The sequence below is a fragment of the Oncorhynchus tshawytscha genome, unplaced genomic scaffold (assembly GCF_018296145.1).
Source record: "Oncorhynchus tshawytscha isolate Ot180627B unplaced genomic scaffold, Otsh_v2.0 Un_scaffold_6975_pilon_pilon, whole genome shotgun sequence".
NCBI lineage: Eukaryota > Metazoa > Chordata > Actinopteri > Salmoniformes > Salmonidae > Oncorhynchus > Oncorhynchus tshawytscha.
The window spans coordinates 184,077-198,460 of NW_024609696.1; the positions used below are offsets into that span (position 1 = coordinate 184,077).

A 14,384-nucleotide genomic window follows, 5' to 3' on the forward strand; every position below is an offset into this window, starting at 1 on the left:
CATGGAGGACAGGAGAGAGACCAGTATGACATTCTCTGGATAGAGTTATTGTAATGGAGGACAGGAGAGAGACCAGTATGTCATTCTCTGGATAGAGTTAGTTTAATGGAGGACAGGAGAGAGACCAGTATGTCATTCTCTGGATAGAGTTAGTGTAATGGAGGACAGGAGAGAGACCAGTATGTCATTCTCTGGATAGAGTTAGTGTAATGGAGGACAGGAGAGAGACCAGCATGTCATTCTCTGGATAGAGTTAGATTAATGGAGGACAGGAGAGAGACCAGTATGTCATTCTCTGGATAGAGTTAGTGTAATGGAGGACAGGAGAGAGACCAGTATGTCATTCTCTGGATAGAGTTAGTGTAGTGGAGGACAGGAGAGAGACCAGTATGACATTCTCTGGATAGAGTTAGTGTAATGGAGGACAGGAGAGAGACCAGTATGTCATTCTCTGGATAGAGTTAGTGTAATGGAGGACAGGAGAGAGCGGTAGAATCTAACTGTAGCCCTCCATTTATGTTCTTTGTTCTAGAAACGCATACATACATACATACACACACACACACACACACACACACACACACACACACACACACACACACACACACACACACACACACTAGAGATGCAGACACACTAATAGAGACACGACATACAACAGTTACTCTTTCCTCTGCTTTTATTTTGAAGTCAATATCATAAACACGACAGTGATGTATGCCTTTATTCTGAAGTCAATATCATAAACACTACAGTGAAGTATGCCTTTATTCTGAAGTCAATATCATAAACACTACAGTGAAGTATGCCTTTATTCTGAAGTCAATATCATAAACACTACAATGACATATGCTTTTATTCTGAAGTCAATATCATAAACACTACAGTGACATATGCTTTTATTCTGAAGTCAATATCATAAACACTACAGTGACATATGCTTTTATTCTGAAGTCAATATCATAAACACTACAGTGATGTATGCTTTTATTCTGAAGGCAATATCATAAACACTACAGTGATGTATGCTTTTATTCTGAAGGCAATATCATAAACACTACAGTGATGTATGCTTTTATTCTGAAGTCAATATCATAAACACTACAGTGAAGTATGCTTTTATTCTGAAGTCAATATCATAAACACTACAGTGACACAGTATATCTGGATGTTCTGACAAACTCAGCCATTAGCTCATTATTGGTGATGGTTCTGGCACTGATCTTAGTTACCGTAACATGTTCCAACCCAGTATGTTAGTAAGCAACCCAAGCAGTTCAGAGCTCTGGATTAGTCTCAGCTACAGGTCCTGTTCTCTAGGTCTGTCCTCTGGGTGGAAGAGAGGGATCAGGTAGTTCATAGCTCTGGTTTAGTCTCAGCTACAGGTCCTGTTCTCTAGGTCTGTCCTCTGGGTGGAAGAGAGGGATCAGGTAGTTCATAGCTCTGGTTTAGTCCCAGCTACAGGTCCTGTTCTCTAGGTCTGTCCTCTGGGTGGAAGAGAGGGATCAGCGGTGAGATGGAGAAACAGACAAAGGATTGTGGTCTTAAGGGGACATCTCTCTCTTTCTCTTCGCCAATGGCAGACCAAAGGAGACACCTGTTTCTCCCTTCCTCCTTTTCTCTCTCTATTCCCCCCCATTATTTTCTCTCTCTCTGTCCATCAACATCTTTTGTCCTGGTCTCCTTTAAAGGTTCATCAAAGAGAACCAGGCACACAGTTACTTTAGTGTGTCATACGCCTAGGGACACACACGCACACACACACAGACAGGGCAGGCTAGTCTGTTTGCCAGGACACACCTAGATCTGAACACATCTGCGTAAACAGATCCTACACACATCCATCAGACCTGGATCCCCCCCCCCTCCCCCAGCCCAGGGTCCATCAGACCTGGATCAAGCCCCCTCCCTCCCCCAGTCCAGGGTCCATCTACTACTAATACAGCTCCTGTTACTAATACAGCTCCTATTACTAATACAGCTCCTATTACTAATACAGCTCCTATTACTAATACAGCTCCTATTACTAATACAGCTCCTATTACTAATACAGCTCCTATTACTAATACAGCTCCTATTACTAATACAGCTCCTATTACTAATACAGCTCCTATTACTAATACAGCTCCTATTACTAATACAGCTCATATTACTAATACAGCTCCTACAGCTCCTATTACTAATACAGCTCCTATTACTAATACAGCTCCTATTACTAATACAGCTCCTATTACTAATACAGCTCCTACAGCTCCTATTACTAATACAGCTCCTATTACTAATACAGCTCCTACAGCTCCTATTACTAATACAGCTCCTATTACTAATACAGCTCCTATTACTAATACAGCTCCTATTACTAATACAGCTCCTATTACTAATACAGCTCCTACAGCTCCTATTACTAATACAGCTCCTATTACTAATACAGCTCCTATTACTAATACAGCTCCTATTACTAATACAGCTCCTATTACTAATACAGCTCCTACAGCTCCTATTACTAATACAGCTCCTATTACTAATACAGCTCCTATTACTAATACAGCTCCTATTACTAATACAGCTCCTATTATTAATACAGAGAGATGACTATAGATCTATACAGTCTAGATTACTTTGTAGACTGAACAGCAGACAAGTGGAGAGAGATGACTATAGATCTATACAGTCTAGATCACTCTGTAGACTGAACAGCAGACAAGTGGAGAGAGATGACTATAGATATATATACTGATTAGAAGGGACAGGTTGTCTGTGAACTGGTTGTGAAATGGGTCTTTCCTGCAGGTCTATGTTGTCTAGATCCTGGTAAGCAGCTGGTCCAGGGCTTGGCTGGATTCAGAGTCTGTCTGGAGGGACATCTCCTCTGCTAGCACACTCCTCTGGAAGTCCTGCAGGGAGAGAGACATCATCACACACGCTCAGATCACATCACTTCAGTGAATCTAATTGTGGCAAATCCCTGCTACTCCTGAACCACAGTGTGGAGAAATGGTATCAGTCTTTGGTACATAGACCCTCAATGTCCCTGCTACTCCTGAACCACAGTGTGGAGAAATGGTATCAGTCTTTGTACCCTGTAGGTTGGGTTCTGATACGTAGGTCCTCAATGTTCATGTTTGAAACATTAGATGTGTTTCTAGATCTCCTAAAGCTGTTCTTTGATGTTAACCTGAGGTATGTCCATGTTGTCCTCACAGCTTTCGATCAGCTGCAAAGGTTCAAATTTATTTGACATGGTGTCAACCTCTAGGAATGAATAGGTGTGTGTGAACGAGCCGTTGTGTGTGTGTGTGTGTGTGCTACCCTGAAGCGACGGAGTCGTGCCAGTCTTTCTCTGAGTCTTTGTTCCTGAGTGGAGGCCAACTCTGCTACATGATGACGCCACAGCTGCTCCTTTTCCTGACACACACACACACACACACACACACACACACAGGCATGTTACTCCTCTCTTCCCTCTTGATGGAAAGGGCTTGGTCTGACCCCTGACCTCTAAACCCTGACCCCTGACAGTTACATGCCTCAGCAGAGCCCGCCGGGATACTGTTTCCTGTGTGTGTGTGTGGCTGCTGCACAGATAGAGTTCTACATCTGGAAACTGTTCAATCAGAAACGCTCCTACCTTGTAATCTCTCCAAACATGTTTTGGCATCTCGTCAACAACACACAGACACACACACACACACACACACAGCTCTACAGGCAGGGAAGTGGCTTGTTGTATTTAGGTGTCTATGGTTGATAGATGAGAATGGCTGGAAATGAAACAAACATGATGGCCAAGGCCAGACACACTGTGTGACTTGTGTAAGTCTGAAGCTTGTTGATACATGTGCTTCTATAGAGAGAGAGAGTTCTGTCAGTCTGTAGCTCCATCAGTTTGTTGTTACATGTGGTTGCAGGCAGCCAGTGATGTATAAAGCCAGTGATGTGGACAGCCAGTGATGTATAAAGCCAGTGATGTGGACAGCCAGTGATGTATAAAGCCAGTGATGTGGACAGCGAGTGATGTATAAAGCCAGTGATGTGGACAGCGAGTGATGTATAAAGCCAGTGATGTATAAAGCCAGTGATGTATAAAGCCAGTGATGTGGACAGCCAGTGATGTATAAAGCCAGTGATGTGGACAGTAGGTGATGTATAAAGCCAGTGATGTGGACAGTAGGTGATGTATAAAGCCAGTGATGTGGACAGCCAGTGATGTGGACAATCAGTGATGTATAAAGCCAGTGATGTGGAGAGCCAGTGATGTATAAAGCCAGTGATGTGGACAGCCAGTGATGTGGACAGCCAGTGATGTGGACAGCCAGTGATGTATAAAGCCAGTGATGTGGACAGCCAGTGATGTGGACAGCCAGTGATGTGGACAGCCAGTGATGTATAAAGCCAGTGATGTGGACAGCCAGTGATGTATAAAGCCAGTGATGTGGACAGCCAGTGATGTGGACAGCCAGTGATGTATAAAGCCAGTGATGTAGTGGTGTGGGGGCTGTGCTTTGGCAAAGTGGGTGGGGTTATATCCTTCCTGTTTGGCCCTGTCTGGGGGTGTCCTCGGATGGGGCCACAGTGTCTCCTGACCCCTCCTGTCTCAGCCTCCAGTATTTATGCTGCAGTAGTTAATGTGTTGGGGGGCTAGGGTCAGTTTGTTATATCTGGAGTACCTCTCCTGTCCTATTCGGTGTCCTGTGTGAATCTAAGTGTGCGTTCTCTAATTCTCTCTTTCTCTCTCTCTCTCTCGGAGGACCTGAGCCCTAGGACCATGACCCAGGACTACCTGACATGATGACTCCTTGCTGTCCCCAGTCCACCTGGCTGTGCTGCTGCTCCAGTTTCAACTGACCTGAGCCCTAGGACCATGCCCCAGGACTACCTGACATGATGAGTCCTTGCTGTCCCCAGTCCACCTGACCGTGCTGCTGCTCCAGTTTCAACTGTTCTGCCTTATTATTATACGACCATACTGGTCATTTATGGACATTTGAACATCTTGGCCATGTTCTGTTATAATCTCCACCCGGCACAGCCAGAAGAGGACTGGCCACCCCACATAGCCTGGTTCCTCTCTAGGTTTCTTCCTAGGTTTTGGCCTTTCTAGGGAGTTTTTCCTAGCCACCGTGCTTCTACACCTGCATTGCTTGCTGTTTGGGGTTTTAGGCTGGGTTTCTGTACAGCACTTTGAGATATCAGTCGATGTATGAAGGGCTATATAAATAAATTTGATTTGATGTATAAAGTCAGTGATGTATAAAGTCAGTGATGTATAAAGTCAGTGATGTATAAAGCCAGTGATGTATAAAGCCAGTGATGTATAAAGCCAGTGATGTATAAAGCCAGTGATGGTATAAAGCCAGTGATGGTATAAAGCCAGTGATGGTATAAAGCCAGTGATGGTATAAAGCCAGTGATATATAAAGCCAGTGATGTATAAAGCCAGTGATGTGGACAGTCAGTGATGTATAAAGCCAGTGATGTGGACAGCCAGTGATGTATAAAGCCAGTGATGTGGACAGCCAGTGATATTATAAAGCCAGTGATGTGGACAGCCAGTGATGTATAAAGCCAGTGATGTATAAAGCCAGTGATGTGGACAGTCAGTGATGTATAAAGCCAGTGATGTGGACAGCCAGTGATGTATAAAGCCAGTGATGTGGACAGCCAGTGATGTATAAAGCCAGTGATGGTATAAAGCCAGTGATGTATAAAGCCAGTGATCTGGACAGTCAGTGATATATGAAGCCAGTGATGTATAAAGCCAGTGATGTGGACAGCCAGTGATATATAAAGCCAGTGATGTATAAAGCCAGTGATCTGGACAGTCAGTGATGTATAAAGCCAGTGATGTATAAAGCCAGTGATCTGGACAGTCAGTGATGTGGACAGCCAGTGATGTGGACATCCAGTGATTTATAAAGCCAGTGATGTGGACAGCCAGTGATGTATAAAGCCAGTGATGTATAAAGCCAGTGATGGTATAAAGCCAGTGATGTATAAAGCCAGTGATCTGGACAGTCAGTGATATATAAAGCCAGTGATATATAAAGTCAGTGATGTGGACAGCCAGTGATATATAAAGCCAGTGATGTATAAAGCCAGTGATGTATAAAGCCAGTGATGTGGACAGCCAGTTATATTATAAAGCCAGTGATATATAAAGCCAGTGATATATAAAGCCAGTGATGTGGACATCCAGTGATGTATAAAGCCAGTGATGTATAAAGCCAGTGATGTATAAAGCCAGTGATGTGGACAGTCAGTGATGTATAAAGCCAGTGATGTGGACAGCCAGTGATGTATAAAGCCAGTGATGTATAAAGCCAGTGATGTGGACAGTCAGTGATGTATAAAGCCAGTGATGTGGACAGCCAGTGATGTATAAAGCCAGTGATGTGGACAGCCAGTGATGTATAAAGCCAGTGATGTATAAAGCCAGTGATGTATAAAGCCAGTGATGTGGACAGCCAGTGATGTGGACAGCCAGTGATGTATAAAGCCAGTGATGTATAAAGCCAGTGATGGTATGAAGCCAGTGATGTATAAAGCCTGTGATGTGGACAGCCAGTGATATACAAAGCCAGTGATGTATAAAGCCAGTGATCTGGACAGTCAGTGATGTATAAAGCCAGTGATGTATAAAGCCAGTGATGTGGACAGTCAGTGATGTGGACAGCCAGTGATGTATAAAGCCAGTGATGTGGAGAGCCAGTGATGTGGAGAGCCAGTGATGTATAAAGCCAGTGATATATAAAGCCAGTGATGTATAAAGCCAGTGATGTGGACAGCCAGTGATGTATAAAGCCAGTGATGTATGAAGCCAGTGATGGTATAAAGCCAGTGATGTATAAAGCCAGTGATCTGGACAGTCAGTGATATATAAAGCCAGTGATATATAAAGCCAGTGATGTATAAAGCCAGTGATGTGGACAGTCAGTGATGTGGACATCCAGTGATGTATAAAGCCAGTGATGTGGACAGCCAGTGATGTATAAAGCCAGTGATGTATAAAGCCAGTGATGGTATAAAGCCAGTGATGTATAAAGCCAGTGATCTGGACAGTCAGTGATATATAAAGCCAGTGATGTATAAAGCCAGTGATGTATAAAGCCAGTGATGTGGACAGCCAGTGATGTATAAAGCCAGTGATGGATAAAGCCAGTGATGGTATAAAGCCAGTGATGTATAAAGCCAGTGATCTGGACAGTCAGTGATATATTAAACCAGTGATGTATAAAGCCAGTGATGTATAAAGCCAGTGATGTGGACAGTCAGTGATGTGGACATCCAGTGATGTGGACAGCCAGTGATGTGGACAGCCAGTGATATAATAAAGCCAGTGATATAATAAAGCCAGTGATGTATAAAGCCAGTGATGTATAAAGCCAGTGATCTGGACAGTCAGTGATGTATAAAGCCAGTGATGTATAAAGCCAGTGATGTGGACAGTCAGTGATGTGGACAGCCAGTGATGTATAAAGCCAGTGATGTGGAGAGCCAGTGATGTATAAAGCCAGTGATATATAAAGCCAGTGATGTATAAAGCCAGTGATGTATAAAGCCAGTGACGTATAAAGCCAGTGATGTGGACAGTCAGTGATGTGGACATCAAGTGATGTATAAAGCCAGTGATGTGTACAGCCAGTGATATTATAAAGCCAGTGATATATAAAGCCAGTGAAATATAAAGCCAATGATGTATAAAGCCAGTGATGTATAAAGCCAGTGATGTGGACATCCAGTGATGTATAAAGCCAGTGATGTGGACAGTCAGTGATGTGGACATCCAGTGATGTATAAAGCCAGTAATGTGGACAGCCAGTGATGTATAAAGCCAGTGATGTGGACAGTCAGTGATGTATAAAGCCAGTGATGTGGACAGCCAGTGATGTATAAAGCCAGTGAGGTGGACAGCCAGTGATATATAAAGCCAGTGATGTGGACAGTCAGTGATGTATAAAGCCAGTGATGTGGACAGCCAGTGATGTATAAAGCCAGTGATATGGACAGCCAGTGATATATAAAGCCAGGTATGTATAAAGCCAGTGATGTATAAAGCCAGTGATGTATAAAGCCAGTGATGTGGACAGTCAGTGATGTGGACATCCAGTGATGTTTAAAGCCAGTGATGTGGACAGCCAGTGATATTATAAAGCCAGTGATATATAAAGCCAGTGATATATAAAGCCAGTGATGTATAAAGCCAGTGATATATAAAGCCAGTGATGTATAAAGCCAGTGATGTGGACATCCAGTGATGTATAAAGCCAGTGATGTGGACAGTCAGTGATGTGGACATCCAGTGATGTGGACAGTCAGTGATGTGGACAGCCAGTGATGTATAAAGCCAGTAATGTGGACAGCCAGTGATGTATAAAGCCAGTGATGTGGACAGTCAGTGATGTGGACATCCAGTGATGTGGACAGTCAGTGATGTGTACAGCCAGTGATGTATAAAGCCAGTGATGTGGAGTCAATAATGTGGACAGTCAGTGATGTGGACAGTCAGTGATGTGGACAGCCAGTGATGTGGACAGCCAGTGATGTATAAAGCCAGTGATGTGGACAGCCAGTGATGTATAAAGCCAGTGATGTGGACAGCCAGTGATATATAAAGCCAGTGATGTATAAAGCCAGTGATGTATAAAGCCAGTGATGTGGACAGTCAGTGATGTGGACATCCAGTGATGTTTAAAGCCAGTGATGTGGACAGCCAGTGATATTATAAAGCCAGTGATATATAAAGCCAGTGATATATAAAGCCAGTGATGTATAAAGCCAGTGATATATAAAGCCAGTGATGTATAAAGCCAGTGATGTGGACATCCAGTGATGTATAAAGCCAGTGATGTGGACAGTCAGTGATGTGGACAGTCAGTGATGTGGACAGCTAGTGATGTATAAAGCCAGTAATGTGGACAGCCAGTGATGTATAAAGCCAGTGATGTGGACAGTCACTGATGTGGACATCCAGTGATGTGGACAGTCAGTGATGTGTACAGCCAGTGATGTATAAAGCCAGTGATGTGGACAGTCAATAATGTGGACAGTCAGTGATGTGGACAGTCAGTGATGTGGACAGCCAGTGATGTGGACAGTCAGTGATGTGGACAGCCAGTGATGTATAAAGCCAGTGATGTGGACAGCCAGTGATGTATAAAGCCAGTGATGTGGACAGCCAGTGATATATAAAGCCAGTTATGTATAAAGCCAGTGATGTATAAAGCCAGTGATGTATAAAGCCAGTGATGTGGACAGTCAGTGATGTGGACATCCAGTGATGTTTAAAGCCAGTGATGTGGACAGCCAGTGATATTATAAAGCCAGTGATATATAAAGCCAGTGATATATAAATCACCTTCAGTTACTGCAGCCTGGCTTCATGGCAGTGTTGAGGGATGTGAGGTTATTAAAAGGCTCTCTGTGTGTGTTACCTTCCTACTCTCCTCCAGGTCTCGGATTCTGTCCTGCTCCTGCTGCACTCGCTCCCGACGCCGCCGCACCTGGCAACCATAGGAAGTTACATCACAGGAAGTTACATCGCACTGCTGCAGTTATGAACCAGTAAAATCACAAAGGGCCAGAGAAAATAATAATCTCAGGTAGATATCCACCCTCTCCTAGAGAGAGAGAGGTAGATATCCACCCTCTCCTAGAGAGATAGAGGTAGATATCCACCCTCTCCTAGAGAGATAGAGGTAGATATCCACCCTCTCCTAGAGAGATAGAGGTAGATATCCACCCTCTCCTAGAGAGATAGAGGTAGATATCCACCCTCTCCTAGAGAGATAGAGGTAGATATCCACCCTCTCCTAGAGAGATAGAGGTAGATATCCACCCTCTCTTAGAGAGGTAGATATCCACCCTCTCCTAGAGAGAGATAGAGGTAGATATCCACCCTCTCCTAGAGAGATAGAGGTAGATATCCACCCTCTCCTAGAGAGATAGAGGTAGATATCCACCCTCTCCTAGAGAGATAGAGGTAGATATCCACCCTCTCCTAGAGAGAGAGAGGTAGATATCCACCCTCTCCTAGAGAGAGATAGAGGTAGATATACACCCTCTCCTAGAGAGACAGACGTAGATGTCCACCCTCTCTTTGAGAGATAGAGGTAGATACTCACCCTCTCCTAGAGAGAGATAGAGGTAGATATCCACCCTCTCCTAGAGAGAGATAGAGGTAGATATCCACCCTCTCCTAGAGAGATAGAGGTAGATATCCACCCTCTCCTAGAGAGATAGAGGTAGATATCCACCCTCTCCTAGAGAGAGATAGAGGTAGATATCCACCCTCTCCTAGAGAGATAGAGGTAGATATCCACCCTCTCCTAGAGAGATAGAGGTAGATATCCACCCTCTCCTAGAGAGAGATAGAGGTAGATATCCACCCTCTCCTAGAGAGAGAGAGAGGTAGATATCCACCCTCTCCTAGAGAGATAGAGGTAGATATCCACCCTCTCCTAGAGAGATAGAGGTAGATATCCACCCTCTCCTAGAGAGATAGAGGTAGATATCCACCCTCTCTTAGAGAGGTAGATATTCACCCTCTCCTAGAGAGAGATAGAGGTAGATATCCACCCTCTCCTAGAGAGATAGAGGTAGATATCCACCCTCTCCTAGAGAGATAGAGGTAGATATCCACCCTCTCCTAGAGAGATAGAGGTAGATATCCACCCTCTCCTAGAGAGAGATAGAGGTAGATATCCACCCTCTCCTAGAGAGAGATAGAGGTAGATATCCACCCTCTCCTAGAGAGAGATAGAGGTAGATATCCACCCTCTCCTAGAGAGATAGAGGTAGATATCCACCCTCTCCTAGAGAGATAGAGGTAGATATCCACCCTCTCCTAGAGAGAGATAGAGGTAGATATCCACCCTCTCCTAGAGAGATAGAGGTAGATATCCACCCTCTCCTAGAGAGATAGAGGTAGATATCCACCCTCTCCTAGAGAGATAGAGGTAGATATCCACCCTCTCCTAGAGAGATAGAGGTAGATATCCACCCTCTCCTAGAGAGAGATAGAGGTAGATATCCACCCTCTCCTAGAGAGATAGAGGTAGATATCCACCCTCTCCTAGAGAGAGAGATAGAGGTAGATATCCACCCTCTCCTAGAGAGATAGAGGTAGATATCCACCCTCTCCTAGAGAGAGAGATAGAGGTAGATATCCACCCTCTCCTAGAGAGATACAGGTGGATATCCACCCTCTCCTAGAGAGAGATAGAGGTAGTTATCCACCCTCTCCTAGAGAGAGAGATAGAGGTAGATATCCACCCTCTCCTAGAGAGACAGACGTAGATGTCCACCCTCTCTTTGAGAGATAGAGGTAGATACTCACCCTCTCCTAGAGAGAGATAGAGGTAGATATCCACCCTCTCCTAGAGAGAGATAGAGGTAGATATCCACCCTCTCCTAGAGAGATAGAGGTAGATATCCACCCTCTCCTAGAGAGATAGAGGTAGATATCCACCCTCTCCTAGAGAGAGATAGAGGTAGATATCCACCCTCTCCTAGAGAGATAGAGGTAGATATCCACCCTCTCCTAGAGAGATAGAGGTAGATATCCACCCTCTCCTAGAGAGAGATAGAGGTAGATATCCACCCTCTCCTAGAGAGAGATAGAGGTAGATATCCACCCTCTCCTAGAGAGAGAGAGAGGTAGATATCCACCCTCTCCTAGAGAGATAGAGGTAGATATCCACCCTCTCCTAGAGAGAGATAGAGGTAGATATCCACCCTCTCCTAGAGAGATAGAGGTATAAATTCACCCTCTCCTAGAGAGAGAGGAAAATGTCCACCCTCTCCTAGAGAGATAGAGGTAGATATTCACCCTCTCCTAGAGATAGAGGTAGATATCCACCCTCTCCTAGAGAGAGATAGAGGTAGATATCCACCCTCTCCTAGAGAGAGATAGAGGTAGATATCCACCCTCTCCTAGAGAGGTAGATATCCACCCTCTCCTAGAGAGAGATAGAGGTAGATATCCACCCTCTCCTAGAGAGAGATAGAGGTAGATATCCACCCTCTCCTAGAGAGAGATAGAGGTAGATATCCACCCTCTCCTAGAGAGATAGAGGTAGATATCCACCCTCTCCTAGAGAGAGATAGAGGTAGATATCCACCCTCTCCTAGAGAGAGATAGAGAGGTAGATGTCCACCCTCTCCTAGAGAGATAGAGGTAGATATCCACCCTCTCCTAGAGAGAGATAGAGGTAGATATCCACCCTCTCCTAGAGAGAGATAGAGGTAGATATTCACCCTCTCCTAGAGAGAGAGAGGTAGATATCCACCCTCTCCTAGAGAGATAGAGGTAGATATCCACCCTCCCCTAGAGAGAGATAGAGGTAGATATCCACCCTCTCCTAGAGAGAGATAGAGGTAGATATCCACCCTCTCCTAGAGAGAGAGATAGAGGTAGATATCCACCCTCTCCTAGAGAGAGATAGAGGTAGATATTCACCCTCTCCTAGAGAGATAGAGGTATATACTCACCCTCTCCACTTTGTCTTCCTTCCAGTCTTCTCCCAGCGTGTCTGTCTCCTTGTGGCTTTTCCCCTTCTCTCCCAGGAACGCATAGTCCTCCTCCTTACACATCCCTCTCATGGACTACAGAATGACATCATCACATCCCTCCCATGGACTACAGAATGACATCATCACATCCCTCTCATGGTCTACAGAATGACATCATCACATCCCTCTCACGGATTACAGAATTTCATCATCACATCCCTCTCATGGACTACAGAATTACATCATCACATCCCTCTCATGGACTACAGAATGACATCATCACATCCCTCTCATGGACTATAGAATGACATCATCACATCCCCCTCACGGACTACAGAATGACATCATCACATCCCTCTCATGGACTACAGAATGACATCATCACATCCCTCTCATGGACTACAGAATGACATCATCACATCCCTCTCATGGACTATAGAATGACATCATCACATCCCCCTCACGGACTACAGAATGACATCATCACATCCCTCTCATGGACTATAGAATGACATCATCACATCCCTCTCATGGACTATAGAATGACATCATCACATCCCTCTCATGGACTACAGAATGACATCATCACATCCCCCTCATGGACTATAGAATGACATCATCACATCCCTCTCATGGACTACAGAATGACATCATCACATCCCCCTCACTGGGATGACATCTGTCACGTTCAAAACGGCTGGGACCTGGAATCTCGTAAATCGGAAATTTCAGACTCTAAAAAATGAGCTCTTACTTGGAAAAATGATTAGACAACCAACCAGTTGGTCAACCAACCAGTTGGTCAACCAACTCAGAATCTTGCTGCGTTTAAAACAGGAAACTCTGAAAAATGCTAGGTCAAATCATGACTTCAGTGATCTTCAGGTCGGAAAGTTTGAGCTTTAGAAAGAGGCCTGAGTTCCCGAGTTGGAACTTTAAGTGGCATGACAGTGTTTTTTTCCTGAGTTCCCGAGTTGGAACTTTAAGTGGCATGACAGTGTTTTTTTCAGAGTTCCCAGTTGTTTTGAACACGTCATGATGCCACGTTCATATGCTAGTTAGAACTAGGTAACTCTGAAATATCCAACTTGCTGATACATTGAAAGCTGCATGTGTATAACTGTAACCAGTTAACAATTTGTACATTTCAGAGTTTCCTAGTTCCGACTAGTACTTGAATGCGGCCATCCCCTTGTGAACTACAGAACGACATCATGATCTAATAACATCCCCTTCGTGGACTACATAATGACATCATGATCTAATAACATCCCCTCGTGAACTACAGTATGACATCATGATCTAATAACATCCCCTCCTGGACTACAGAATGACATCATGATATCATAACATCCCCCTCGTGAACTACATAATGACATCATGATCTAATAACATCCCCTCGTGGAACTACATAATGACATCATGATCTAATAACATGAACTACAGAATGACATCATGACTAATAACATCCCCTCGTGAACTACATAACGACATCATGATCTAATAACATCCCCTCGTGAACTACATAACGACATCATGACACTCAGAATGACATCATGATCTAATAACATCCCCTCGTGAACTACAGAATGACATCATGATCTAATAACATCCCCCTCGTGAACTACATAATGACATCATGATCTAATAACATCCCCCTCGTGAACTACAGAATGACATCATGATCTAATAACATCCCCCTCGTGAACTACAGAACGACACTTTTGTACTTCCGGCGCCGACAGAGATGGCCGCCTCGCTTCGCGTTCCTAGGAAACTATGCAGTTTTTTGTTTTTTTACGTGTTATTTCTTACACTAGTACCCCAGGTCATCTTAGGTTTCTTTACATACAGCCGAGAAGAACTACTGAATA

The 14,384-nt window shown here is 44.2% G+C and overlaps 1 protein-coding gene across 1 annotated transcript; it reads right to left on the reverse strand.

The window, feature by feature from the left end:
* Positions 1 to 1,926: 1,926 nt before the first annotated feature.
* On the reverse strand, positions 1,927 to 13,689 carry LOC121845506 (golgin subfamily A member 6-like protein 22). Its single transcript, XM_042317008.1, has 4 exons — positions 12,490 to 13,689; positions 9,432 to 9,500; positions 3,310 to 3,405; positions 1,927 to 2,894 (listed from the first exon to the last, which is right to left on the reverse strand). Exons 1-4 carry the CDS (start codon positions 12,598 to 12,600, stop codon positions 2,802 to 2,804), a joined length of 369 nt encoding a protein of 122 aa, XP_042172942.1. The 5' UTR covers positions 12,601 to 13,689; the 3' UTR covers positions 1,927 to 2,801.
* Positions 13,690 to 14,384: the final 695 nt, after the last annotated feature.